Below are 27,719 nucleotides of genomic sequence, written 5' to 3' on the forward strand. Positions count from 1 at the left end.
TGGCAGGAGACGTCTGTAAGGCCACCCCTTTCGCACCCCCCTCTCCTGCCTCCTCCCCCTTCTTCTTTCAACCTGGCTTCCTTTCCTCCCTTGAAATCTTTGATGTTAGTACTTGGATTCTTGTATTTAAGGGCTTCCCTGATGGTGCAGAGGTTAAAGCATCTACCTGCAACGTGGGAGACCTGGGTTCGATCCCTGGGTGGGGAAGATCCCCTGGAGAAGGAAATGGCAACCCACTCCAGTATTCTTGCCTGGAGAATCCCATGGACAGAGGAGCTTGGTGGGCTACAGTCCATGGGGTCGCAAAGAGTCGGACATGACTGAGCAGCTTCACTTTCACTTTCACTAAACTACAGTGGAGGTAATGAAGATAATGGTGAAGTCGCTCAGTCATGTCCAACTCTTTGCGACCCCATGGACTGTGGCCCACCAGGCTCCTCCGTCCTGGATTCTCCAGGCAAGAGTACTGGAGTGGGTTGCCATTTCCTTCTCCAGGAGATCTTCCCAACCCAGGGATCGAACCCAGGTCTCCCGCATTGCAGGCAGACACTCTACCATCTGAGTCACCAGGGAAGAGAATGGTGACCTCCTTCGAAACATCCCATGCATGTACTGCTACACTCAGTGCCCCCACCCATGCAGCAGGCCACCACGGACCCATGCCTCCACTCGAGACTCCTGGATACTCACAGGCAAGTCTGGGTCAGTCTCTTGTAGGATCACTGCTCCTTTCTCCTGGGTCCTGGTACATAAGGTTCTTTCTGTGCCCTCCAAGAGTCTATTTCCCAGTCCTGTGTAAGTTCTGGCAGCTCTATGGTGGGGTTAATGGCGACCTCCTCCAAAAGGGCTTATGCCATACCTATGTTGGCTGCACCCAGAGCCCCTGTCCCTGTGGCAGTCCACTGCTAACCCGTACCTCCACAGGAGATGCCCAAACACAGTTCTGTCTCAGTCTCTGTGGGGTCCCTGGGTCCTGGTGCACACAAGGTTTGTTTGAGCCACTAAGCATCTCTGGCGGGAATGGAGTTTGATTCTAAACACGAATTCACCCCTCCTGTTGTCTTACTGGGGCTTCTCCTTTGCCCATGGACGTGGGGTATCTCCTCATAGCTGCTCTAGCACCTACCGTCTTACTGGGGTTTCTCCGACTTGGACTGCTAATAATCGAGATACTCACAAGGACCACCAGGAAAGAGTATGTTAGCCTTTGGACTAAGAGTAGCTATTATAGAGACGTGATCCTGCTAACTACTAATTACTACCAACTGCTAGAAAACATATCTTTGAATCAGACAATCCAATAATCAGACCATCAGAGAAACGTGAGCTCACCAAACAAGGATTTCAGTTTAGATTTTGTCTTTACCAAATGAAGTTAAAGGAACAAATTATTGTTAAAGTTTGAATGGAAGAGCCTGCCATTGTTCTTCCACATCTGGTTGCTGCTGTTTACCTTCCTTTGTTGTGTCTACACCTTCATAAGCTTTTTGGCAGGTATATGTTAAACACCAGTTTCATGGTCAAGACAAGTTCAGAGGCCATGGGTGCGAACAACTTACCTGTCTGTTTTCTTCTTTTTTCCATGACTATATCTACTGCCTCATCTTGATTTACAAGCAAAACCTAGAAAATCAACAAAAATAAGTGTTTTGTGGTTTATCTAGGAATAATATAGAGAATATTGCTATTATTTTTGGTGAAGAAAATCAGTTTTGCATAGTTTCAGTTCAGTTCAGTCGCTCAGTCGTGTCCGACTCTTCGCGACCCCATGAATTGCAGCACGCTAGGCCTCCCTGTCCATCACCAACTCCCAGAGTTCACTCAGACTCACGTCCATAGAGTCGGTGATGCCATCCAGCCATCTCATCCTTGGTTGTCTCCTTCTCCTCCTGCCCCCAATCCCTCCCAGCATAAAAGTCTTTTCCAGTGAGTCAACTCTTCGCATGAGGTGGCCAAAGTACTGGAGTTTCAGCTTTAGCATCATTCCTTCCAAAGAAATCCCAGGGCTGATCTTCAGAATGGACTGGTTGGATCTCCTTGCAGTCCAGGGGACTCTCAAGAGTCTTCTCCAACACCACACTTCAAAAGCAGCAATTCTTCGGTGCTCAGCCTTCTTCACAGTCCAACTCTCACAACCATACATGACCACTGGAAAAACCAAAGCCTTGACTAGACAGACCTTTGCTGCTTTTCAATATGCTATCTAGGTTGGTCATAACTTTCCTTCCAAGGAGTAAGTGTCTTAATTTCATGGCTGCAACCACCAACTGCAGTGATTTTGGAGCCCCAAAAAATAAAGTCTGACACTGTTTCCACTGTTTCCCCATCGATTTCCCATGAAGTGATGGGACCAGATGCCATGATCTTCGTTTTCTGAATGTTGAGTTTTCAGCCAACTTTTTCACTCTCCCCTTTCACTTTCATCAAGAGGCTTTTTAGTTCCTCTTCACTTTCTTCCATAAGGGTGGAGTCATCTGCATATCTGAGGTGATTGATATTTCTCCCGGCAATCTTGATTCCAGCTTGTGCTTCTTCCAGCCCAGTGTTTGTCATGATGTACTCTGCATATAAGTTAAATAAGCAGGGTGACAATATACAGCCTTGACGTACTCCTTTTCCTATTTGGAACCAGTCTGTTGTTCCATGTCCAGTTCTAACTGTTGCTTCCTGACCTGCATATAGGTTTCTCAAGAGGCAGGTTAGGTGGTCTGATATTCCCATCTCTTTCAGGATTTTCCACAGTTTATTGTGACCCACACAGTCAAAGGCTTTGGCATAGTCAATAAAGCAGAAATAGATGTTTTTCTGGAACTGTCTTGCTTTTTCCATGATCCAGCGGATGTTGGCAATTTGATGTCTAGTTCTCTGCCTTTTCTAAAACCAGCTTGAACATCTGGGAGTTCATGGTTCATGTATTGCTGAAGCCTGGCTTGGAGAATTTTGAGCATTACTTTGCTAGCATGTGAGATGAGTGCAATTGTGCAGTAGTTTGAGCATTCTTTGGCACTGCCTTTCTTACTTCAACCTAAATAAAATGTGAATTTTGTTTAAAAAAGTTAATAAAGCATATAACTAATCCAAAACTGAAATCATTTTTATAGATGACTGCTGTATTTAATAGTATATATCCAAGGGCTATGTATAATAAGTTTATTCATTTTTTTCTCATTGTCATTCTCCAAGAATATTCATCAGGAAGCTACATTGTTATCTAGATATAAATAGAATCTGTGCAAATGTGTCTACATTGGATGTGTTAGTCATTCAGTCCTGTCCAACTCTTTGAGATCCTATGGACTGTAGCCTGCCAGGCTCCTCCGTCCATGGAATTCTCCAGGCAAGAATACTGGCGTGGGTTGCTGCTCCCTTCTCCAGAGGATCTTCCTGACCCAGGGATTGAACCTGGGTTTCCCACATTGCAGGCAGATTCTTTACCATCTGAGCCACCAGGGATGCCCAATGAGTCCTTGAATATCCATATGCTATTACCTTTCTCAATCCTGTACATCTGGGTGATGTCATAAGATTATTTCTCCATCAAGGAACATGAGCAGAAGTGATGTTTTCCTTTCATTCTGAGGCAGCTGAGAGAGGGTGTGCCTTTTCCTTGTTGCAGCTCTGTCCTTTGGCCAAACCAGCAGTCGTCATGTGTTGAGATGGCATAGCCATAAGTTTAAAGCACCTTTGATCCATGAGTCACCACTTGGAAGAGAACTTCCTGGAGAACCATTCAGTCAGCATTAAGCATTACAGAAGCAAGAAGTAAACTCTTACTGAGTTATACTGATACAAATTTGGAGTTAATTTGTTAATAATGATAGCCAAAGCTGTTTTCCATTCCTCTTCCTCTTCTCCCTATATTTTTCTTTTCCTTAAAAAACATTGGTTTGTGTCTTTAATTTATTGGTTTCTCTTCTTCATTTCAGGTAATCAGGGCCAGTGGGCCTGTAAGGTTTATGCCAGGGAGACAGTGGGCAGGATTGAGAAATTGGTTCCAGAAGAAAGGGATAAGCAAGTAAGAGACTATATCGAAGGTAATGAAAACCAAATAAGGGTATTGTAAGTGTGGAAAGAAAAAGGCTAGAATGAATTCTGGGGAATTCTGACTTGGAAGTATTTGTGTGCACTCATGGTTTTTAAAAGAACATATAATCAGGGACTTCCCTGGTGGCTCAGTGGTAAAGAGTCTGCCTGCCAACTCAGGAGACACGGGTTTGATCCCTGATCCGGGAAGATCCCACGTGCCATGGAGCAACTAAGCCTGTGCGCCACAGCTCCTGAGCCTGTGCTCTAGAGCCCAGGAGCCACAACTGCTGAAGCCGCCATGCCCTCAAGCCCCTGGTCCACAGCAAGAGAAGCCACTGCAACGAGAAGGCTGCATACGGCAGTTAGAGAGTACCCCCTGCTCACCACAGCGAGAGAAGAGCCCAAGCAGCAACAAAGATCCAGGACGGCCAAAAGTACATGAAAAAATAACTTTATATATATAAACCAGATGAATTGTTGAAGCAAAGAATAGCAGTTGAAAAGGAAGAAGATATAGTCAGACTTCCCTGGTAGTCCAGTAGTTAAGAATCCCCTTGCCAGTGCAGGGGACACAGGTCCATCCTTGGTCCAGGAAGATTCCACATGCCTTGGAGCAACCGAGCCCGTGCTCTGGCTCCCACATGCTACAACTGCAGAGCCACACGGCCTAGAATACGTGCTCCACAAGACAAGGCACAAGACGAAGCCTGAGCAAGGCAACCAGAGAGTAGCTCATGCACAGCAATGAAGACCAAGCACAGAAAAAAATAAACTATTTAAAATTTTAAAAATAGAAGGTATAATCAATGATGGATGGATTGATAGAAATGCATATGTATGTATGTATGTATGTATATACACTGAGAAAACACCTCAGAATATTAACCATATTTTGCTCCCAGATTTTTGTTTCTGTCATTCTCGTAAACAGAACCAAAGCTCTTCAGAGAAATGGCTGATTCCAGGGCTGGGGTAGAAAAAGTATAAGGTGAGCCTCGAACCTCTTACTGCACCAGAATGTAACAAAGTCCTCAAAAAATGATGGGGACTTGTAGAAAAAAATGCAAGGTCAGCTTAAAGGGGTTCCCAGTGGTCAAATCTGGGACAAGAGAAGCATTAAAAGAAATAATGTTGGTATTGGATTATAATTTGTTGAATAAAATGGGGATCCATTAGTCCATACTGATACAAATGAATGAACTAAATAAGAGGGAAAAGGAAAGCACTTCCTAGTAGTAGAATAAATGTAGGACTGATAGAGCTAGAAAATCACTATTTGGCAATTATCACAATAGTAATTGATTCAAGCAATAATCACTGACAAATGTGAAAATTAGTAGTTGAAAGTTTGTTGTAGAACAGAATACTTAGGTAGTCTCAAATGCTGTACTGTGCTAAGTTGCTTCAGTTCAGTTCAGTTCAGTCACTCAGTCGTGTCCGACTCTTTGTGACCCCATGAATCGCAGCACGCCAGGCCTCTCTGCCCATCCCGAGTTCACTCAAACTCATGTCCATCGAGTCAGTGATGCCATCCGGCCAGCTCATCCTCTGTCGTTCCCTTCTCCTCCTGCCCGCAATCCCTCCCAGCATCAGGGTCTTTTCCAATGAGTCAACTCTTCGCATGAGGTGGCCAAAATATTGGAGTTTCAGCTTCAGCATCTGTGTCCAACTCTGTGTGATGCTATGGACTATAGCCCACCAAGCTCCTCTGTCCATGGGATTCTCCAGGCAAGAATGCTAGTGTGAATAGCCATACCCTCCTCCAGGGGATCTTCCCAATCCAGGGATCAAACCTGGGTCTCCTGTATTAGCAGGTGGATTCTATACCACTGAGATACCAGGGAAGCCCAGTCTCAAAGTATCTCCCCACAAACTACATATTAATTACAGACAAAAATAGTAACCTTACAGTAAAGAAACTGGGCAAATGCCAACTTGATCAAGTGATCAAAGTTTCACTCATCAGTAACACAACAAATCAACATAACGTGCCTTCTGATATGACACTCCGAAAAGAAGAAGGAATCATTCCTATGATACTCCTGCCCTAAATGTATACTCTAAATCCAGTCCTGAGAAAATATCAGAGAAGCCCAGTTTGAACAACATTTTTCAAAATAACTGTCTTGTACTCTTAAAATGCCAAGGGCATGAATGACAAAGAAAGTTATAACTGTTCCAAATTGAAGAAACTTAAAGTGACATGAAAATTAAATGCAGCATGCACCTAGACTGGAGAGTGGACTAGAATAAAAGGTATTCTTGGTTAGTTTTTATTATTATTATTTTTTTGCTATAAATGACAGTATTGGAAAATTTAGGTAGGACCTATAGATTGGACAGTAGTATTATATCACTGGTCATATCCTGATTTTGATGGCTTTTCTCTATTGTTTGGGCTTCCCAAGTGGCTCAGTGGTAAGGTAATCTGCCTGCCAATGCAGGAGCTGCAGAAGATGTGGGTTCTATCTCTGGGTCAGGAAGATCCTCTGGAAGAGGGCATGGCAACCCACTCCAGTATTCTTGCCTGGAGAATCCCATGGACAGAGGGACCTGGCGGGCTACAGTCCATGGGGTCGCAAAGTCAGACATGACTGAGCAACTGAGCACGTACTTTATCTTTTTTGTGAGTAGGCCCCTTAGTCGCTACAGGAAAAACATCCCAAGTGGCGTGAGACTTGAACTGTGATAAAACTACATTTAAATTTAGGTGTTAGATATAGTCTGTACCATCTAAAGGATAAACAAAACTATTTCTATTCCTTTTAGTAAGGCTTAGTTCCTTCTTTTTTCTTTGGCTTGCAGGATCTCAGTTCCTCGACCCTGGACTGAACCTGGACCATTGCAGTGGAACCCTGGAATCCCAACCAGTAGGCCTCCAGGGAACTGCATAGTCTCTTCATTTTATACTCATTATTTTTCACAGTTGCTATTCTTCAGGTATATAAATTTCTCTCTAAAATTTCCTGTATGTTACCAAGCACGTGGCTGTGTCTGTATTTAAGCAGCTGATATTCTCCTGTCTCTTTTTATACTTCTCTTACTTAAGGTGCTTGAGTTTTTATGGGGCACTGATGGTGTGCACTGCAGCCTTGCACCTTGCTCTTCCATGTGGAAGATCAAAGTCAACAGTCAGTCTGAAGCAGACCAGCTCAGCAGAGATTCCTTTCCAGTAACTGAGCATTTTATAACCATGGCAAACTAGATAATTCAAGACGCTGTCACTGCTGGGGCAGGCCCATTTTAAAGGCTCCAGCCTCTCTCTGAATTTCTTAGATCAGCAGTCCCTACACCTGGCTATTTTAAGAATAACCTTGGAATCTTATTAAAAATGGCAGTTTTTAGGACCCTTCATCCAGAGAAGGCAATGGCAGCCCACTCCAGTACTCTTGCCTGGAAAATCCCATGGACTGAGGAGCCTGGTAGGCTGCAGTCCATGGGGTCATGAAGAGTCAGACATGACTGAGCAACTTCACTTTCACTTTTCACTTTCATGCATTGGAGAAGGAAATGGCAACCCACTCCAGTGTTCTTGCCTGGAGAATCCCAGGGGCAGAAGACCCTGGTGGGCTGCCATCTATGGGGTCTCACAGAGTTGGACACAACTGAAGCGACTTAGCAGCAGCAGCAGCAGCAGCAGCAGCAGCAGGACTCTTCATCAGACTTATTAAAATAGAATCTTTTGAGATCTGAGAACATCTGTGTTTTAAAAGCTCCCCAGGTGCTTTGATGAGAAACCAGATTTGGGAAACTCTAACTTGTGATATGACCAACCTAGATAGCATATTAAAAAGCAGACACATTACTTTGTCAACAAAGGTCTGCCTAGTCAAATCAATGGTTTTTCCAGTAGTCATGTATGGATGTGAGAGTTGGACTATAAAGAAAGCTGAGCGCCGAAGAATTGATGCTTTTGAACTGTGGTGTTGGAGAAGACTCTTGAGAGTCCCTTGGACAGCAAAGAGGTCCAACCAGTCCATCCTAAAGGAAATCAGTCTTGAATATTCATTGGAAGGACTAATGCTGAAGCTGAAATTCCAATACTTTGGCCACCTGATGCAAAGAACTGACAACTTAGAAAAGATCCTGATGCTGGGAAAGATTGAAGGCCGGAGGAGAAGGGGACAACAGGTTATGGGACGGTTGGATAGCATCACTGACTCAATGGGTATGAGTTTGAGCAAGTTCCAGGAGTTGGAGATGGACAGGGAAGCCTGGCGTGCTGCAGTTCATGGGGTCGCAAAGAGTCAGACACGATTGAGTGACTGAACTGAACTGAACTGAATTTGTGATAACCAAGCCTCATAAAATCTGTCCAGGTGATGAACGGTAGCCATTGAGTGGCTAGAGTGCCACATGGGTGTGCACCTTCCATGGGGACTGTTTTCGGTTCTGCCTTATCTAGGTATGCCTCTCCTCTCTGGACCAAAGCATATTTTATGCTTTTAACTGCAGAAAAAAGGAAATTTCAAGATTACTAGTGATAAAGACTGGGTAAAAGGATTCACCTGCCTATTATTTCCTATAAAATAAAACGTCTCTGAATATACCACTATAACTTTCACTGTGTTCAGCTGCACACACAAACATGGCTGACTTCAAGAGTCTAAGCCTGGCCGGCGAGGGGCGGGGGCGGGGGGTGGGGGCCACTTTCCTGGTGGCTCAGTAGTAAAGAATCCACCTGCCAATGCAGGAAACACAGATTGGATCCCTGGTCCAGGAAGATTTCCCACATGCCACCGAGCAGCTAAGCCCATGCACCACAGCTATTGAGCCTGTGCTCCAGAGCCGGAGAGCTGCAACTACTGAGTCCACCTGTTGCAGCTATGGAAACCTGCACACCCTAAAGCCCATGCTTTGTAACAAGAGAAGCCACCACAATGAGAAGCCTGTGCATCACAACTAGAGAGTAGCCCCTGCTCTCCACAACTAGAGAAAATCCTTTGCAGCAACAAAGACCCAGCATAGCCAAAAAAATGAAATAAATTTAAAAAAAAATTTTTTAAGAGTCTAAGCCTAGTCTTCAGAGCTAGGTCTGCTTTCTTGGGGTGCACTATGGTAGAGCTCACAGCTAGTTTTACAGCCAAGGTAATTTAGGCTCAACCAAGGATGCTGTTTCAAAGAAGGGATTTTAAAACTTTCCAGAATGGAAATTACAGCCTCAAAAGTAAAGCCTACTTTAACTTATTTCAGATATGTAGAGACAAACTTCTCTCTACTCTGTTTATGAAGTCACACAAAAATATGAAAAAGTAAAACCTACCAAAAAACAAGATTTCTAATTAAAAAAAAAACAATAAATAAGTGGATGTCATCCTTTTTTCCTCAGGGTGGATATGAAAATGGACTTTCGTCTTCCTTGCATAATTTTTTATATCTTTTTATTACATGACTGTGCTAGGAATTATTTAAGGCCTTTCTGGTGATTCCCCATGACAGAGAAGATCATCAAATCTATAAAAGCAAACTTGACTTTTAAATCTAAATTTCTCAAATGTGGCAAAGTTCTCCTTGAACTTTCTCTCTCTCTAGTATCTCAAAGTTTAACTGTTTATCTCCCAATATGAGCCTGAGTTAGGACTGGTCACAAGAGAGATTTGTGCAAGATTCCAAAGGCAGAAGGGAAGCAGCAGTCATCACACTCTGAAGGTCAGTGCAAGACACGAGGTGCTGTGGCCTCGTGTGCTCATTGCTGCTGATTAGCTGGCTAGCCTTGGATTGGGGCGGAAGCCAGGTATGGCGCTCCATCGCAGAACTCCTGGCCCTCCCTGGTTTCTCCTGAGCCCTGGGCCAGATGCACAGCAGCACTCTGCTCCCATAAGCACTTGCGCCATGGCCCCCATGAACGCCCACACCACGGCTCCTGTAGGGACCCGCACTGTCGGTGACAAGACAGACTACGGTTTCGTTTGACTTTGTGGGTTCTAGTTTGTCCCTGCTCACTCACACTTCACGTCCAGCTTTCCTGTCTGGCTGTAAGTCCTACCAATTTACGGTAATTTCAGGTCCAACCTCAGACATAGAGGCAAATTCTTCTCCAGCTCCCATAATTTCATAAGGTCTAATCCCCCAAATAAATCTTGTATTCCATATGACTCATAGTGCCTATGCTTCTCTGATCAAACTCTGATATAGACAGTAGGATTGGAAGCAATTCCAGGAGAATCAAACCTTAAATGGGTTTCTTGGGAATTCCCTGGTGGTCCAGTGGTTAGGACTCATCACTTTCACTGCCCTGGTCCTGGGTTCAATTTCTGGTTGGGGAGCTAAGATCTCACAAGCCCCATAGCACAGCCAAAAAAAGAAAAGAATGGGTTTCTCTGATTTTATTCTGAGTTATCTGGTCTTATTGAATTTAAAGGCATTGGTAACCAGTTGTCATAATTGTGACATTGTTGTTCATGGCATGCATTAGCAAAAAAAAAAAAAAAACTTATGATCTGTGGACATCATTAGCCATTGGCTAAATAAGGCAAAGCTTTGGGTGACCAAGTAGATGATTCCAGAGAATATTTAAGTGAAAATAAGGACTACAGTGGGGTTGTTTCTTTTCCTAATTATGTTGGATAACTAGGGGAAAGGAAATGATGAACTTAGGGTTTTAAACTCAGTTTAAGATGAGAAAAAGGACCAGAAAACATATATGACTGCCTTCCTATATGCACTTCTAAGTGTGAAAGTCGCTCAGTTGTGTCCAACTCTTTTCAAACCCATGGACTATAGAGTCCATGCAATTCTCCAGGCCAGAATACTGGAGTGGGTATCCATTCCCTTCTCCAGGGGATCTTCCCAACCCTGGGGTTGAACCCAGGTATCCCACATTGCAGGCGGATTCCTTACCAGCTGAGCCACAAGGGGAAGCCCATAATCTCTGAAAAAACCAAACCAAACCTGAAATCTAATCCTGAATTACAATGCAACTGAATTTCCAATCTTGCGAGCCTCGTGTTAAAATAAGGTGTTTTTTTTATTTGTTTTTAGTAGCGTAAATGGGAACACACAAGAAGATTCAGATGACACTGGGATCATGAATCTCTAAATCCTGTTGAGCCTCCTTTGCTAGTAGAAATAGCCCTTCTTCCCTTACCTGTGCAGCCTAGTTGCTCCTTTCCTCAGAAAAAATTGTAATAGACTTCCCTGAGGTAGTTGCCTTGTAGAGTGTGTTAGGCTTTCTCAAAAGCAACTGGCAATACCTCCCACTGCTTCTAGACCTTGATGCAGGAAATCCTAGAAGGTAAGACAAAAAGAGTACAAGATTTATGTTAACAGAAACCTGGGCAGCGTGCCTGGGGATGGAGGCTAAGCATGTTTGTTTGGATATGTAGTAGTTAACTAGAAGTTAACTACTAGAGGTTAACTAAGTAGTTAACCAATGATCCCCACCTCTCTTCCCACATCATTTTCATCTGCATGACCAATAAAATACAGAAGTGATGCTGTGTCGCTTCTGAGATTAGATATAAAGGACACTGGAGCTTCTGTTGCTCTTTCCTTTTTGAATTACTCACTCGGGAAAGCCATGTCTTGAGTAGTGCTATGGAGAGGCCCCTGTGATGAGGAACTGAAGCAGTCAAGTTTGTGGTCTTAGAAGCAGATGAAGTCTTCAGAGACCACAGTCCCAGTCAAAAGCTTGCCTACAACCCCATGACAGTCCTTGAGTCAGGCCACATGGTTAAGCCATATCCAGATTCCTGGCCCTCAGAAAATATGAGCTGATAGTGTTTGTTGTTTTATGTCCCTAGATTTTGAGGAAATTTGATAAGTAGCAATAACTAAAATAAAAGGGAAGGAATATAATGGTAGACCAAGCCAAGTTAATTGATACGAGTACAGTAAAGACCATGTCCCAGTGCACTGTTTTTAGCTCAACCTGCTGAGAGTGTCTCTAAACAGTTCGGCTGAAATTTTAATCCAAATGGTGGCCTATATGAAATAAAATTAAAATGCCAGACTGCCTTGGTATACTACAGGAAGGCACTGACGAAGACTCTCTCCTTGACCAAACTGTAGTTACGCTACTCTGCACCCTTTTTCCACTAAGCCCATACTTGGGCATAATCATAAGGAGCCCAAGTGTAGCAAGAATTCTGCAAATCAGTTTAGCTAGAATCTCCCAAACTTGGTAACTGATTATCCTCAATACCTAATCAAATTCCTCATCTCTCAAGTGATATCTGACAACTTTGGCCTTCCTTCTTCAGGAATCCTGTTACATCAATTTAGCAAGAATTACTCTAATCTCTTAGTAACTTCTCATCCATTAACACCCCACTCATCCCAACTCTGCTCCTTGGCTAAAAACCTCCACTTTTACAAACTGTTTCACTGAGAACTATGAGAACAGACGTTTCTTTTGCTTAAGCCATGCAGTCTGAGGTACTTTGTTATAATAGCCTCTAGCAAACTAATACAGCAGATTTTGAACTAGTGATGAGTGATTAGAAAACCAAACAAATGTTAAAAGTGACAATTATTACCTCTGGAGGATAATAAATCATTCAATATTGGAAATATACCATTTACCATCGCTTACTATAAATAATAGTCATAAAAATGTGAACACTAAATATTGATCTCACCAAAATTATTATTGAACTCTAGCCAAAGGATGGGAAATTGACAAGAATGAAGCCCCTGATATCTGCTTTTGAAAGGTTTGTCCAGTTTTTTTCTTAGGATGCTAATAGTGAATAATTTTCTAATATTGTAATGCTAATTTTCTATAAAAATCTTGCATGCTTATATAGGAATGGAATTTTAGTCAATATTGCTACCATTAGTACACATGACTTAGCTTAATTTTTCAAGTCCATTTAATCAGACAAAAATGGAAGAAAAAAAAAAGATACTATCTCACTGAGTTTTCACAAACTCTGCAAGAATGATATGACTCCTGTCCAGGACCAGTTACATAATCTGCAGGACCCAGTGCAAAATGAAAAACACAGGGTCTCTTGTTCATTAAGAATTTCAAAACGGTGACAACAGAAATTAAACCAAGCATAGGTCATGTATAACTGCACAGGTAACAGGCGCATGAGGCCAGCTCGGTTTCTACCGTTTAACAGTCAGGTGCACAGAGAAGTAAATTCCCAGTTAGTTTAGCAATAGCTAGGGAAATGCGAGAGCCAGAATTCTAACAGAGGTTTGACCTCTACTAAATTCTTCTTAATTAAAGAAGAATTAAGAAGAATTACTTTGTTTAAGTAAAGCTAGAGAAGATTTTCTAAATTTATTAGACATTAAAAATCTGCAGCCAGTCACTTTCACTCTAGCTCACCCTTGAACTCCCACTTGTTAAAAATAATTTATTTAATGCTATCATGTGCGTGCTTGCGTGCTACGTCACTTCGCTCCAATTGGACTCTTTGCAACCCTACGGACTATAGCCCAGGAGGCTCCTCTATCCATGGGATTCTCCAGGCAAGAATACTGGAGGGGGTTGCCATGCCCTCCTCCAGGGCATGTCTTAAGATCATCCCTACCCAGGGATAGAACCTGAGTCTCTTATGTCTCCTTCATTGGCAAGCATTTACCACTTGCCACCTGGGAAGCCCCAGTGCTGTTATATGTTATATACACTATTGTGATGAAGCAGCAAGCAGTCTTAAGAATTCTTATTACACGTTTCCTTTTAAAATACTCTCCTAAAGTCTAATGGAAAATGCAGAAAGTCTATGTGTAATGTCAATGGATGCAACTTAAAAAAAAAAAAAAGTACCGTAATGGCAGAAGTTGTGACACAAAATACTGTAGTGACATTCTAACACCGAAATAATGTATCATCATGTATCCACATTTTTTTAAAGTGACTACTACATTGGGACTCATTTAAATGAAAAGAACGGCAGCCAGAGAGACGTTTGAAGGTGAAGGGACAAAAAAAGAAGGTCACAAACACGCTCCCACACAGCTCAAAAACCCTGCCCGGAACGCGCGCAAGCGCAGAATGAATCCTCCTGCGCAAAGGCCGGGCCGGAAGGGCTGGGGCGAGTGGGGCGGGGATAGGGTTGCTAGGAGAACGCGATGACGTTAAGGCCTCGGCGTTCTTCTCCGCCAATGGGTGCTATGTGCCGGTAGTGACGCGCTGTGTGCGTCGCGCTGACGACGCGCGAAGGGCACAGATCTAAAGGCCCGGAGGACGTTCGGCCTCTGTGAGCTGCAGCCTTTCCGAGAGACCGGTTGTGTGTTCGCCATCTTAGGGAGTGAGTGTGGTTTGGCCTTCCCCGCTGAAGGTGCAGGGAGCAGAGCCCGGGTGGTGTGCTCCTTTGGCTGTAGGCGCGGTGGACTTCCTCCTTTAGGGAGGCCGCTGTGACCTCTCCAAGGGCGCGGAGTCGGGAAGAGGCCAGGCCCGTGTGGGGGTTCCCAGCGTGCAGGTGACTTTGGCGGGCCTTCCAGCCCTTTTGACCTTTCCTCTCACCACCGCTTCCTCTTCTTCTAGGAAGATGTACTCGTCCGTGGTACACCTGGCGCGGGCGAACCCCTTCAACGCGCCTCATCTGCAGTTGGTGCATGATGGTCTCGCGGGGCCCCGCAGCGACCCCGCCGGGCCCCCGGGCCCACCCCGCCGCTCCCGCAACCTGGCAGCCGCGGCTGTAGAAGGTGAGGTCAGACCCTGTCCCTAGACGGTCGGGAGGTATACTCGTGGCCCCTCGGCTTTCGTGGCCTGGCCCGGCCTGGAGGACAGGGAAGGACGCGTCAGCCCTTCATGACGGAGCCCAGTTGCTTTGTCCGAGGATGTCAGCCCTTTCCGCCCTCAGCCGGGTGTCGGATCCTTGGCTCTTCCTCAAGGACGTGGAAGGGCCTAGGCTCTGTTGCCTCCGTGACCTCCACGTCCTCGATAGCTCAGAGGCCGTGACTAGCTCCTTCTCTTCTCCGCGGTGAGCCCGTTCGGTCAGCAGACAAAGTATTGGGTAAAGCCTTCTTCCTAACTTCTGGCCGCAGTAGTTCTAACTGTATTATCTGTTCTTTGATTTTGCTTTAATTTTCTTAAAAGTACTCCCTCCCTTAGTTGTTCCTTTATTCCCTCCCTTGGGTGTTCCCGGGGTCTCATACTAGTAGACACAAGCTACCTGAGATAGCTGAGTCTTTTTTAATGCTCCTGAGCTTTAGCCCTGGAGAGACTACAGAAAGGAGATAAAGAGTTGATAGGAATACTTTTGATCATCTCGGTTTTCTTGATGCTTAGACACAACTTTATTTTAATCCTTTGTGTATTAAATCCCAGTGGAGTGTATATACAGAGAAACTTGAAAACCAAATTGCAGGAAGAGTACTGAAAATGTTACCTACCTTGTGCTTGTAAACTGTATAAAGATTTAGTGTGGGTAAAAAACCTTTACATGATCCATCGGTCCTTCAATTTAGAAAGTTAAATCTGTGGTCATTTGTGTAGTAAATGTATTTGACTGGAGAAATTTGCGTATCTAGTTTTACACTATAGGAATCCATAAGTGGGAATAGTATTGGTTAGTGGTTGGGGTAAGAGGTTTGCAAGCTTTTATACGATTTGAGTTTGATTTGTACCTCAGAAATGTGTTCTTATCAGCCAGTAATAATCTGAAGTTTGGTTTTAATTGGAAGAGCTATTAATGATGTAGAAAACTTTCTTTAAAATTAATATGGCATAATGAGAGAGGGATAGTATCTCACAGATAAGAACCTTCATAATCTTTAAACGATTGTTTTGATTTTGGCGGTGGATTTCGTGTTCACACCAGGTGGAAAATTATCTTTGTTTACATGTAAACCATGGCCAGAGCTGTTAAGTTGTGATTGTACTTTTTCACAAGGAAATGTAGTTTCTCTTGCATTTCCATGGCCTTAGTCATCTCTGAAGAAATACTTATTTGATTCTTTTTTTTCAATCAAACAGAGCAGTATAGCTGTGACTATGGATCTGGCAGATTCTTTATCCTTTGTGGACTTGGAGGAATTATTAGCTGTGGCACAACACATACAGCATTGGTTCCTCTAGATCTGGTTAAATGCAGGATGCAGGTTTGTTTTTGCATGTTGGACTAAATAAAACATTGTTGAAGCATGGCTGTTATCTACTAACAAGCTGTGTGGAAACCTAACTGTCCAGGAGGTAAGTTGATAACCAGTAACATGAGTATTATATTAAAATGCATGGTGTGTCTTGTCTTATTACAGAGTACAGTTGTGAATATGGCTCCGCGAAGTTTTATGCACTGTGTGGCTTTGGTGGGGTCTTAAGTTGTGGTCTGACACACACTGCTGTTGTTCCTCTGGATTTAGTGAAATGCCGTATGCAGGTTTGTATTGAGATGACAACACTGAACATCTCTTTTGTGTATGACTTAATTCCAAATAATATTAAGAGACTTCACAAGTGAGAAGAATTTGAAGACATTACAACTGCCAGAAATTTTAGTAGGAAACCAAACTCAAATTTCTTTTACTCAGTAAGATTTTTACTTTAGTGTTTTAAATCCAAGAAATACTTCTTTTAAGATAAAGCTATATGTTTTTTTCTTTTTTGCTGCTGGGCTTAATTCTGCCTAGAGCTCTTAAAGGCCTGCTGATTTTCTGTGTCGTAGCAGGCTGTCATTCTTTGTGTACTGTATGTTGTGACTTCATATCTCTTATTTATTGATAAGATCAAGGCAGAGAACACTGTAGATTTTTTAAAAAAGACAGTGTTTGAGTATTTAAAATTTGCGGGCAAAGCTTCTTGCATACTTACATAAAAAGATTTTCTTTTACAATTAAAATGTCTTAAGTAGGATTATTGAAGCAAAAATAATCAAACATCAAAAATTTATTTGTCCCAAACAGGATTAGAAGTCTACTTACCTAAAAGAGAAAGGAAGTTGAAATATTAGCAGGGAGAGGAAGGTGATGTATGTATATCAGCCCTTATAGTACTGGCAGAAATAGATAAGATTTTTACCCCTGTTAGTTAATAGAGTGAATATTAAGTATCCCTTTGCTAGAGTGTTTTATGCATGTCTCAAAGTGAATTTAAGTCAAAAGAGAATTATGTTGATGTACCTTTTTAATTTGTATTTAATTTGATTGTCTTAAGTTCACAAAACTATGATTAATGAGCTAGCATATTTCAGTGATGTGGACATGATATATTGTTTATAAAGTAGCTTTAAGACTAATTTTTAAGCTGTTAGAAGAGTTGGGTGGTGGAAAAATCTCTTAAAGTGTCAGTTTTATTATGTATTTTTATAGGAATTAATAACCTATTAAAACTTAAGTCTCACTGAAAGAAAGCTAGACTTTAATGTACAAAAAGTTACATTTACAAAGATAATTACAGACATTAAGTGGATAACATGGAGTGAACTTGTATTTACCTAACTTTGTATAGTTACTAGAGATTACATAACCAAAAGAAAAAAACTAATAACAAAATTATCTGTGAGAAGTGTTATCCCTTTGGTACATTTAATTTTTTTTCTTCTCGTTTTATGTAAAGGTGGACCCACAAAAGTACAAGGGCATATTTAATGGATTTTCAGTTACACTCAAAGAGGATGGTTTTCGTGGTTTGGCCAAAGGATGGGCTCCGACTTTCATTGGCTACTCCATGCAGGGACTCTGCAAGTTTGGCTTTTATGAAGTCTTCAAAGTTTTGTACAGCAACATGCTTGGAGAGGTATGTAATTTAATTTTGAAATGGAAAGTTCTAAGCTTTTAACTTAAAGGGTAAGACCAAGGTTTAATCCACCTTGTTTTAGAGCTGAAAAAATAGTCTCAGAAAGAATGAATATGTTTCAAATCATAAGGCTATTTTAATAGAGACAGAATAAGATAAACTGCATTTCACTAGATTTCAGTGCTTTTTCTTTTTAATGCTGTGCTGCTTTTCAAGGAAGTTGGATTTGAGTTTAAAAATATTCACAGTGTACTATGGTTGATGTTCAGTTCAGTTGCTCAGTCGTGTCCAACTCTTTGCCACCCCATGGACACCAGGCTTCCCTGTCCATCACCATCTCCCGGAGCTTGCTCAAACTCATGTCCATTGAGTTGGTGATGCCATCCAACCATCTCATCCTCTATTGTCGCTTTCTCCTCCCATCTTCAATCTTTCCCAGCATCAGGGTCTTTTCAAATTAGTCAGTTCTTTGCATCGGGTGGCCAAAGTATTGCAGTTTCAGCTTCAGCATTAGTCCTTCCAAAGAATATTCAGGATTGATTTCCCTTGGGATGGACTGGTTAGATGTTCTTGGTGTCCAAAGTAAACACTAAATACTGAGAAGTATTCAGTGGTGTGTGTTATCTGTGGACTGTGTGATAGAGAAACACTTAAAATACCTGAAATTTACCATTTTCTGGAACTGTGTCTTACTGAGAACAGCCAATGCAACAGCAATTCATGTTCCTCCTTGTGTTTCTTCATTCAGGAGAATGCCTATCTGTGGCGCACATCACTGTATTTGGCTGCCTCTGCCAGTGCTGAATTCTTTGCTGACATTGCTCTGGCTCCTATGGAAGCTGCTAAGGTTCGAATTCAAACCCAACCAGGTTATGCTAACACTCTGAGGGATGCAGCTCCCAAAATGTATAAGGAAGAAGGCTTAAAGGCGTAAGTAAACATTTGCCTAAATATGTAGTATAAAATACTCATTTGATAAAACTGTATTTGTTAGCACATTAACTCTCAACTTAGGGGTTGGAAAGTACCCTTGTTAGAATTCCTGTCATCTGTGTTCACCGTTAAGACTTGGTATGTGGTCAGGCCACACATGCTTCCTTAGATCCACCTTTGTGGATGCCAGTCTTGAGCTGAGTTCTACTTGTAAACTTCTGGTTTCTTGTAGTTCCAGTCAAAGAAACATCCAGCAACTTTTTTGGTTGTATAGTCAAAGGTGCTTGAGTCATTGGCATGTAAGATAAATATACCTGCATGTTAGTCTTAGGTTCTGATAGAAATGACATGCAATTGTGCTGCCATTTTTTACTATCAGGACTCGACTGGTGTGCGGACACTTCTGTTAGTAATGAAAAACTCTGCTAGATGAATATGTGCAACTGAGTGAAATAAGTCTTCTGATTTCCTAGGTTCTACAAGGGAGTTGCTCCTCTCTGGATGAGACAGATACCATACACCATGATGAAGTTTGCCTGCTTTGAACGTACTGTTGAAGCATTGTACAAGTTTGTGGTTCCCAAGCCCCGAAGTGAATGTTCAAAGCCAGAGCAGCTGGTTGTCACATTTGTGGCAGGTTACATAGGTATGAACTACTTAGAACATGTTTGTGAAATGAAGAACAAAGAATCAGTTCCATTCTTGACTTCTTTTGTGAGGGAAAAATATTCCAAAGAAGTTTTACCTTTCTATTGCATTTGATATACTCATAAATACTTGCTAATTAGTTCCTAAAATAATTATTTTGTGGTTTGCATGTCATAATTAAACTTGGGAATGTATTGACTTCACTGCTACACCTTTTTTTGTTAGTTTTTCCAAGAACAAAATTTTAATACAAGAGAAGGTTGGTTAAAATCTGAATATAGCTTGCAGGGTGGTTCTGTTTTACATAGGATAGACTGCTTTATAATTTGTCAGTCTTGCTCTAAAATATGGTTTTTTAAAAAACATAAAATTCTGCTACTCATGGAAAGGTTGTCAGCTATCATGTGAAAAAAGTTTTTTTAATTGACTCCATAATGGGTTATTTGTCTTGACTTTTTTTCAGCTGGAGTCTTCTGTGCCATTGTTTCTCACCCTGCTGATTCCGTGGTGTCTGTGTTGAATAAAGAGAAGGGTAGCAGTGCCTCTCAGGTCCTCAAGAGGCTTGGATTTAGAGGTAGGATTTGTTTCCTCCCCTTTAAAGAAAGAGTAACACTTGGGAGTATGTTTTTCACTTACATTTCATATTTTATCCAGGAGTATGGAAGGGACTCTTTGCCCGTATCATCATGATTGGCACTCTGACTGCACTACAGTGGTTTATCTATGACTCCGTGAAGGTCTACTTCAGGCTCCCTCGCCCTCCTCCACCTGAGATGCCAGAATCTCTGAAGAAAAAGCTTGGGTACACTCAGTAGATAAATGAAAGCAAATATGGACTGAATCTGCGTGTTGATCAGTGTTTGAGGAAAATGCAGAAGGAACTTTTATATATTTGACAGTGTGGGAAGTTGTCTATTCCTAATATAATTACTGTAGTACTCTTGTCAAAACAAGAGTTTCAAACTTAATGTGGAAATAAACCCAACTGTACATGATTTGTCTGTGATTTGATAATTATTTTTAAAGCTAAAGAATTAATTCTAAGGTGGAAAGAATTATGCATACATTAAAACCTCAAGGAAAATAATTTACTGTTGGTTGGTTGAATACTATGATCCCTATTTGTAAGTTGTCATATGTCTCAAGTTCGGTCACTCGAGAGAGTTCTTACATTTTTAAGAACCATGCCCTAAATTTTTAAAAACTTGATTTAACTATTCAATTTGAATATGGATAAATATTCATTTGTAGTTATTATTTTGACCAACACATTTCAGTATATAATCAAATTTTTACAACACTTAGTATACTTTTAAAAATCCTAGTTTACTAATCCTTATTTATTTGTAAAATAATTTAATCTAAATTAGGCTAATTCTGAGAATGATAGTTTTTAAAACACCAAAGCTATCGATAGCTAAAAAGTATTTCAGGTAACTCAATAGTCCTTGCACAAATCTGACTTTCTGAGTTACAGAAAGTTTACCTTAAACTATTTTCAGTATAGTTTTTCACAAAGGTACTTACTTGACAACTGGATTAGGTGAATGCTCTTGAGAAAGTAGCACTTTATATATTCACGCATCTGTAATTAGATTTAAACCCAAACTGATTTTTCTAAAAACTACTAAGTTTCCCCTTGTCTTTGGCTAGGAATTGTAAAGCCTAGTCTACAATAAAGTTTGTTTTTAAGTCTGATAACATTTTACCTTGAGGCCTTTGGGTATAATAATCTGAGTTTGCAGCCCCTGTGTAAATTATGCAGATGGGACCTCAGGAAAAAACTTCTAAGCAGTCTAAACAGCAAGAGAAATGTTCTTAACTACAAACCCATGTAATAAGGATCAGTGAACTAAGTTTAGAAAACAAGTGTATCTTACTGCATGTTAAACTTCTGTATATTATCATCACCAGGTTTAGTTTAAGGTTCCGGTCTTTGTTTTACCTGTGTTGCAGACGAAAGGGAAGGGTTATGCTTATAAATTTGGACCAAACTGTCAAAAGGTAGAGCTGCAGTCTGAGCTCAAGCAATGATGGCTGTGACAGTTGGTGTCACCAGTGTGTATTAGTTACTGTTGTGTGACTAATCATCTGAAATATATTGGCAAGAGACAATATGATCTCAAGCTTTTTGTGGATCAGGAATTCAGGAGCATCTGTTGGACCCTTCTGCTTCTGGGTTTCTCCTGAAGTTAAGAGATGGTAGCTCTGGGGTCCTCTCCAAAGGGTTTTTCACATCCAGGCTAGGAGAGATTCTTTGAGTATCTCCCTATTAGTGGCTGAGCCTTTCCTTGAAAGGCAGCTGGACTTATTTCAGGACTCTGAAGCTAGGTCTTTTTTAGGACTTAGTCTTGAAAGTGATCACCTTGGTCAGCAGGTGGTCAAGGTGATCACTATACTTTTGATCACCTGAAGTCATAGAAGGTCAAATCCAGCTTCAAAGTAGAGGAACACTGACTCCACCTCTTTCTAGGAGGAGGGTCAGTTACATTGTAAGAGCCTGTGGGATTGGATATATATGAATAGTGTGTGTGTGTCCAGTCAAAGGTGGACTTTGGGTTTAGAGTATGTGGTTCAGCCAAACTTCACCATGAGATGGATTTCCACTGCCAGCCTTGTGGGATTCAAATTTTTATTTTCAAGAGAGGAAATAGGTTTTATTTGTGGATATTGACATAAAGTGTGCTTGTTCAAGCTGTCAAGAATTACTTGCTGTTTATAGTTCAGAAATACTTGAGAGCTATTACTAAGGTAAAACCATTTCATCAAAATTCAATTAAAATGACCACTTAAAATATGAATTTCTACTTTATATTTTAAAGTTGATTCATGCTGAAAATATTCTAATAAGGAAATTTTAATAACATAGTTTTCTCACATTTAGTTTTAATAAAACTTCTGTTCCACAAAGTAGAACCCAGTGGAATGAGTATATATGATTACTAGTTTAATTGGATTATCAGAAAGTCGATTTTTGCTGAATTATACTTGTGGCACAGCTGGTAAAGAATCTGCCTGCAATGCAGGAGACCTGGGTTCCATCCCTGGGTTGGGAAGACCGCCTGGAGAAGGGAAAGGCTACCCACTCCAGTGTTCTGGCCTGGAGAATTCCATGGACTATGGTCCATGGGGTCGCAAAGAGTCAGACATGACTCAGTGACTTTGACTTTCAGTGACAGATACAATGAAACTGAAGTTACAGTTTAACCAAATCTGTATCTTGTGAAAGTTTTATGAACTGTTTTGATACCATTTGGGGGAGTGTCCACAATATTCAAGTTTGGTGCATGGCAGTCAGTCTTCCTGCCAAATTAAGAGTTATATGTTGTTTCTTTAGCACAAATTATATAATCTTCAATGTTATGTGCCAGCTTGGATGGGAGGGGGTTTGGGGGAGAATGGATACGTGTATATATATATGGCTGAGTTCCTTTGCTGTTCCTCTGAAACTACCACAACATTGTTCATCTGCTATACCCCAATACAAAATAAAAAGTTTAAAGTTAAATTATGTAATTTTTTACACAATATTTTTATTATTTGTAAGATAATTCACAAAATAATTGTTAAAAATCCCAGATACAACGTGGATAAGAAACTGATTTCTAGCTTCGATGAATCTAGTGCCTCTCCTGATACATCAAACGAGATATCTTAATAACTAGCTACTCCTAAACTGAGCGACTGAACTGAACTGCAACAGCCCTTACCTCAGGTATTACCTGTTGAATCATTTTCTCTTTTGCATGGCAGCCTTGACTTCACATCCTCAGAAGTTATAGAGATGTTGATCTCACCATTGATATGGTTCATGTATCTTGAATTTCCTAGAAAGTAACTAAGGTTTCATGAGTGGTTTTTACAGACTCTGAAAGTGCCGTGCATGCAACAGTCAGGTTGGCTGTACTGAAGGGCTTCCCAGGTGGCCCTAGTGGTGAAGAACCTGCCTGCCAATGCAGGAGACACGAGTTCAGCCTCTGGGTTGGGAAGACCCCCTGGAGAAGGAAATGGCAACCCATGCCAGTACTCTTGTCTGGGAAATTCCATGGACAAAGGAACCTGGCAGGTTACAGTCCCTGGGGTCACAAAACAGTTGGACACAACTTAGCAACTAAATAAATGGAATGGAGTTGGCAGGAAGTGGAGAGAACTAAGAGGGAGATTAATAAGAGGTGCAAACTCAGTTACAAAGTGAGTCATGGGTATGACATGTAGGGTGGGGAATATAGTTAATAAAAATGTAGTTATTTGTATGGTGATGGAAGGAACTAGACTTACGGTGAGCATTTTGAAATATATAGAAAAATCACTCTGTTGCGGACCTGGAACGTATGTAGTGCTGCAGGTTAATTCTACTTCAAAGACAAAGTCAGAGCTCAGATTTGTTGGTATCGGGTGGTGGTGGGGGAGCGGGTAGGAAGAGGGGATTAGATTGAGGTATTCAAATGGTACACACTTATATTGTACATGTACGTGATGTAATGTACATGGTAAATACAATTAACATTGGTGTATGTTATATATGAAAGTTAAAGAGTAAATCCTGAGTACTCAGCATAAGGAAAAACATTTTTCTATTTCTCTAATTTTATGTTTACATGAGGTAATTAGGTTCACTAAAAAGTGGCAATCACTTAATGAGGTAAGTCAAATCATTATGCTGTATACCTTAAACATACAGTACTACATGTTGAATATATATCAGTAAAACTGGAAGAAAAAAAGGCATAAACATCCTTTTGAGGTAATTAGCTGTATACATCTAGATACTGTTCATGCTAGGCATTTGAAACTGAAGCTAATGCTTGTGGGTGATTTTTGTTTTTAAGATTATTATATTGTACTTTTTTTCTTTGGCTGTGCCATGGGGCTTGTGGAATCTTAGTTTCCTGAGCAGGAATTGAATCCAGCCCTGGGAAGTGAGAGTATAGAGTCCTAACTATTGGACGGCCAGGGAATTCCCTGTATCGTACCTTTTTTTTTTCCTCACAACTTCATGAAGGAATAACTGATATACAGTAAACTGCACATATTTATTAAAGAGTACAATTTGATGTGTTTGACACAAGTATATATCTATGAAACCATCATTGCAATCAAGATATTGTAATAAATATCCTTCACCCCTCAAAATTTGCTTTTCTAAAAAGCTATATTTCCCAGGCAACCGCTGATTTATTTTCTGCCTCTATAGATGAGATTGGGTTTTCTCATGCTAATGTAATGCTGTTTTAATTATTTTTTAACGTGGACCATTTTTAAAGTCTACTGAATCTGTTACAGTATTGCTTCTGTTTCATGTTTTGGTTTTTCGGCCAGGAGGGCCAGGAGCATGTGGGATCTTAGCTCCCAGACCAGGGATTGAACCCTCACCCCTTGCGTTGTAAGGTGAGGTCTTAACCACTGGACCACCAGAGAAGTCACCTGTAAGGCTATTTTAAATGTTAGAACTCCCTTCTTTGCTTTGGCCACTTCTGGTCACATCAACACCATACATGAGTCATGCTGCTTTGGGGCAGCTTCTGTATGAGACTTGGCAAGCCCTCTGAAATGTACGCTGCCCCCACCTCCCAAACCCTACTCTGAGTTGCCACTTCCCTACCTCATTTTAGGTGCCCTTTCCCTATTTCCTACAGCCATGAAGGACCCAGGAGGGTCTACATGATTCTTTTCCTGCAGCTCCCTGGTTGTTGTGACTTTTCTACTGATGGTTTTGCTGACTCTAAATGGATAATGCATGTTACAGCCCTCATCGTGATGGACAGTTCTCCAGATAAGACCCCACTTCACATATCATGCTCCTTGGCAGTCAGTGAGAGCAAGTGGGCATTCAGATCCTGCCTCATCTTGATTTCCCAGTGCTAGACTGGCAGACCATGAGTGTGTGTACATTTGTGTGTGTGTGCATACATACATGGGCTTCCCAGATGGTGCTAGAGGTAAAGAACCCGCCTACAAATGCAGGACATGTAAGACACTTGGGTTTGATACCTGGGTCAGGAAGATCCCCTGGAGGGCATGGCAGCCTACTCCGGTATTCTTGCCTGGAAAATCCCACAGACAGAGGAGCCTGGAGGGCTATAGTCCATAGGGTCGCAAAGACTCAGACAGGACTGAAGCAACTTAGTATGCATGCGTGCATGCATGTAAATGCATGAGTTTGTATATAAGGGGAATGCATAAGGTCCTTGCTATATAAAGTTGCAAACACGTTTTGTATAGAGTTCTAAACATGTTTTAGCACATTTATTTTGGGAAATCAAGTGCTTAGTCCTTCACAAATTTTTATTTTTACTGTACAAAATAGAACCTACTACAAAATAATATTTACTCGAAAATTTCATTATTTCTGGCTGTCAGTCTTTTTATAACATGACAGAAGTCCTACTAAAAAGAGTTATTTCAGTCTAATCTAAATAATTTCAGTCTAATCCATATCTGAAATGTGTTTTATCTCATCTTTCATATCTTTAATCTCAGCTCGGACTGTTGTTAAATTAGATATTTTCTCTTTTAAGAAAGCAATTTCTTTCTCTCTCTGTTGTAAGTCAGTAACCAGTCTCCCAATGCGTAGTGTTAAATCATTTACCAATGGTTCCAAGCGGGAAAAATCCTTCTTTAGATTATACACCTTTGGTTTTAGATCATTTGCAAAAGTCACTGTCTTCAGGACTTTCGCTCTGTCACTTTCTAAACTTAAAAACCTATCTGTGTGCTTGTTGAAATCACCCTGTAGCTCAGAAAGTATCTTCTTAACAGAATTAATTCTTTGTGAATTTTCAGACGCTGTCTTTCGGAGCATTGCTGTTCGGTCAATGCTACTTGAAAGAAGGTCACCTATGTTTTTGACTGTATTTTTTTCTACTTTTTCTATTTTATTTTCCAGTTCTTGTACAGAATCTGTCAATGATGTTACATCAGTTACTAAACCTGACATACGTCGTATGTCTGTTTTAATTGTTGTAATCTTGAGACCCACATCTTTTGCCATGGAAGCTGTACTTTGGTCTACTTTTGCAACATCTTGAGAAACAGTCGTCAGATTGTTGTTCAGTATATCCTGCTTTTCACTTATCCTGCTGGACCAGGTTTTCACTTCATAAATTTCTTCCTGTAGATGCTTTAGATGAGTAATTGTTTGAAAAGCCTTCAATTGTTCTATGATAGCTTCAGACTTCTGACACTGTAAGAAAATATAGTACCAGAATAATTAAATTGATTAAAAACTCAACATTTAAGATACAACTTAAATTTTAGGCAACATTTTAAACTATAAAGTTACTACTCTTCTGGAAAGCATTTGGTAAAAGATGCATTGTGTATTGCTAATGAATAGGAAGGAAAACATTAAAGAAATTTTATGTTACTACAAATGGCATTTTCCAGTTCTTTTTGCACCTTCAGTCCTCAGCATAGAGACAAAATGAGGGACAATGATGTTTTTTCAGTTGCTGGAGAAGGGAGGAGGAAGCCACCTGTACATAGGTACGTGTGTGTGTGTGTGTGTGTGTGTGTGTGTGTTAGTCGTTCATTCGTGTCTGACTCTGTGACCTCATGGACTATAGCTGGCCATACTCCTCTGTCTATGGAATTCTCCAGGCAAGAATACTGGAGTGGGTATCCATTCCCTTCTCCGGGGGATCTTCCCGACCCAGGGATAGACCCCAGGTCTCCTGCTTTGCAGGCAGATTCTTTACTGTCTGAGCCATCCGGGAGGCCCCTCCTGCAGATGAGCTGTAGTAAGTTTGAGAGGTCATATACTGCGAAGAGTTGACTCATTGGAAAAGACCCTGATGCTGGGAGGGATTGCAGGCAAGAGGAGAAGGGGACGACAGAGGATGAGATGGCTGGATGGCAACACTAACTCGATGCACAGGAGTTGGTGATGGACAGGCAGGCCTGGCGTGTTGCGATTCATGGGGTCGCAAAGAGTCGGACAGGACTGAGCGACTGAACTGAACTGAACACTGCTGACACTATGTATAAAATAGGTAACTAATGAGAACGTGCTGTGCAGCACAAGGAACTCTGCCTTCTACACTGTGGTGATCTGTATGGGAAGGAAGTCCAAAGGGGAGGAAAGGGGCTGATGCATTTTGCTGAAACTATTACAACTATACGATACTTCAGTAGAAATTAATTAAAAATAAACTGGGGGGATCAAGACAACATGACCTCTGAAACACAAGTTTGTAGGTATAACAAGTGCCAGAATGAAGAGACTTTATTGTCGAATTACTTTCATGAAAACTTTTTTTGGGTATTGAACTAATTCCATTTAATTAGTGATCTCTGGAGAAGGCAATGGCGACCCACTCCAGTACTCTTGCCTGGAAAATGCCATGGACGGAGGAGCCTGGTGGGCTGCAGTCCATAGGGTTGCTAAGAGTCCGACACGACTGAGCGACTTCACTTTCACTTTTCACTTTCATGCACTGGAGAAGGAAATGGCAACCCACTCCAGTGTTCTTGCCTGGAG

The 27,719-nt window shown here is 41.4% G+C and overlaps 2 protein-coding genes, 1 long non-coding RNA gene and 1 other non-coding gene across 5 annotated transcripts in view; 3 read left to right on the plus strand and 1 right to left on the minus strand.

The window, feature by feature from the left end:
• The first annotated feature begins 423 nt into the window (after positions 1 to 423).
• Positions 424 to 8,575, plus strand: LOC121819138 (uncharacterized). Its single transcript, XR_006059366.2, has 2 exons — positions 424 to 6,966; positions 7,076 to 8,575. It is a non-coding gene; the product is annotated as an uncharacterized LOC121819138 (long non-coding RNA).
• A 5,549-nt stretch (positions 8,576 to 14,124) lies between these two features.
• Positions 14,125 to 20,235, plus strand: SLC25A3 (solute carrier family 25 member 3). Of its 2 annotated transcripts, none has more exons than NM_001142895.1 (8): positions 14,125 to 14,231; positions 14,468 to 14,628; positions 16,183 to 16,304; positions 17,480 to 17,659; positions 18,408 to 18,589; positions 19,066 to 19,238; positions 19,704 to 19,814; positions 19,895 to 20,235. In NM_001142895.1, the coding sequence occupies exons 2-8, from the start codon at positions 14,472 to 14,474 to the stop codon at positions 20,053 to 20,055; spliced, it is 1,086 nt and encodes a 361-aa protein (NP_001136367.1). In that variant the 5' UTR covers positions 14,125 to 14,231; positions 14,468 to 14,471; the 3' UTR covers positions 20,056 to 20,235. The 2 variants fall into 2 exon arrangements, with proteins under 2 accessions (NP_001136367.1, XP_027821526.1); XM_027965725.2 differs by lacking the exon at positions 16,183 to 16,304 and adding an exon at positions 15,902 to 16,026 and having other exon boundaries at positions 14,177 to 14,231.
• LOC114114259 (small nucleolar RNA SNORA53) lies at positions 18,747 to 18,994 on the plus strand. The gene has a single exon (XR_003589089.1). It is a non-coding gene; the product is annotated as a small nucleolar RNA SNORA53 (small nucleolar RNA).
• A 2,518-nt stretch (positions 20,236 to 22,753) lies between the features above and the next one.
• The window catches only part of IKBIP (IKBKB interacting protein), a 28,903-nt gene continuing 23,937 nt past the window's right edge, over positions 22,754 to 27,719 (minus strand). Inside the window, exon 3 of the mRNA XM_027967646.3 lies at positions 22,754 to 26,423. Coding sequence (XP_027823447.1) covers positions 25,668 to 26,423 — 756 coding nt within the window. The 3' untranslated portion in view covers positions 22,754 to 25,667. The remainder of the gene's footprint in view (positions 26,424 to 27,719) is intronic.

This window comes from Ovis aries, chromosome 3 (genome assembly GCF_016772045.2).
Source record: "Ovis aries strain OAR_USU_Benz2616 breed Rambouillet chromosome 3, ARS-UI_Ramb_v3.0, whole genome shotgun sequence".
NCBI lineage: Eukaryota > Metazoa > Chordata > Mammalia > Artiodactyla > Bovidae > Ovis > Ovis aries.

Excerpts from the sequence above, each read along its gene's own strand:
- SLC25A3 (XM_027965725.2), top strand. The coding sequence starts at position 14,472 with ATGTACTCGTCCGTGGTACACCTGGCGCGGGCGAACCCCTTCAACGCG. Across the intron at positions 16,027-17,479 it reads TGGTTAAATGCAGGATGCAG|GTGGACCCACAAAAGTACAA; the intron begins GTTTGTTTTTGC and ends TTTTATGTAAAG. Across the intron at positions 18,590-19,065 it reads AAGGAAGAAGGCTTAAAGGC|GTTCTACAAGGGAGTTGCTC; the intron begins GTAAGTAAACAT and ends CTGATTTCCTAG.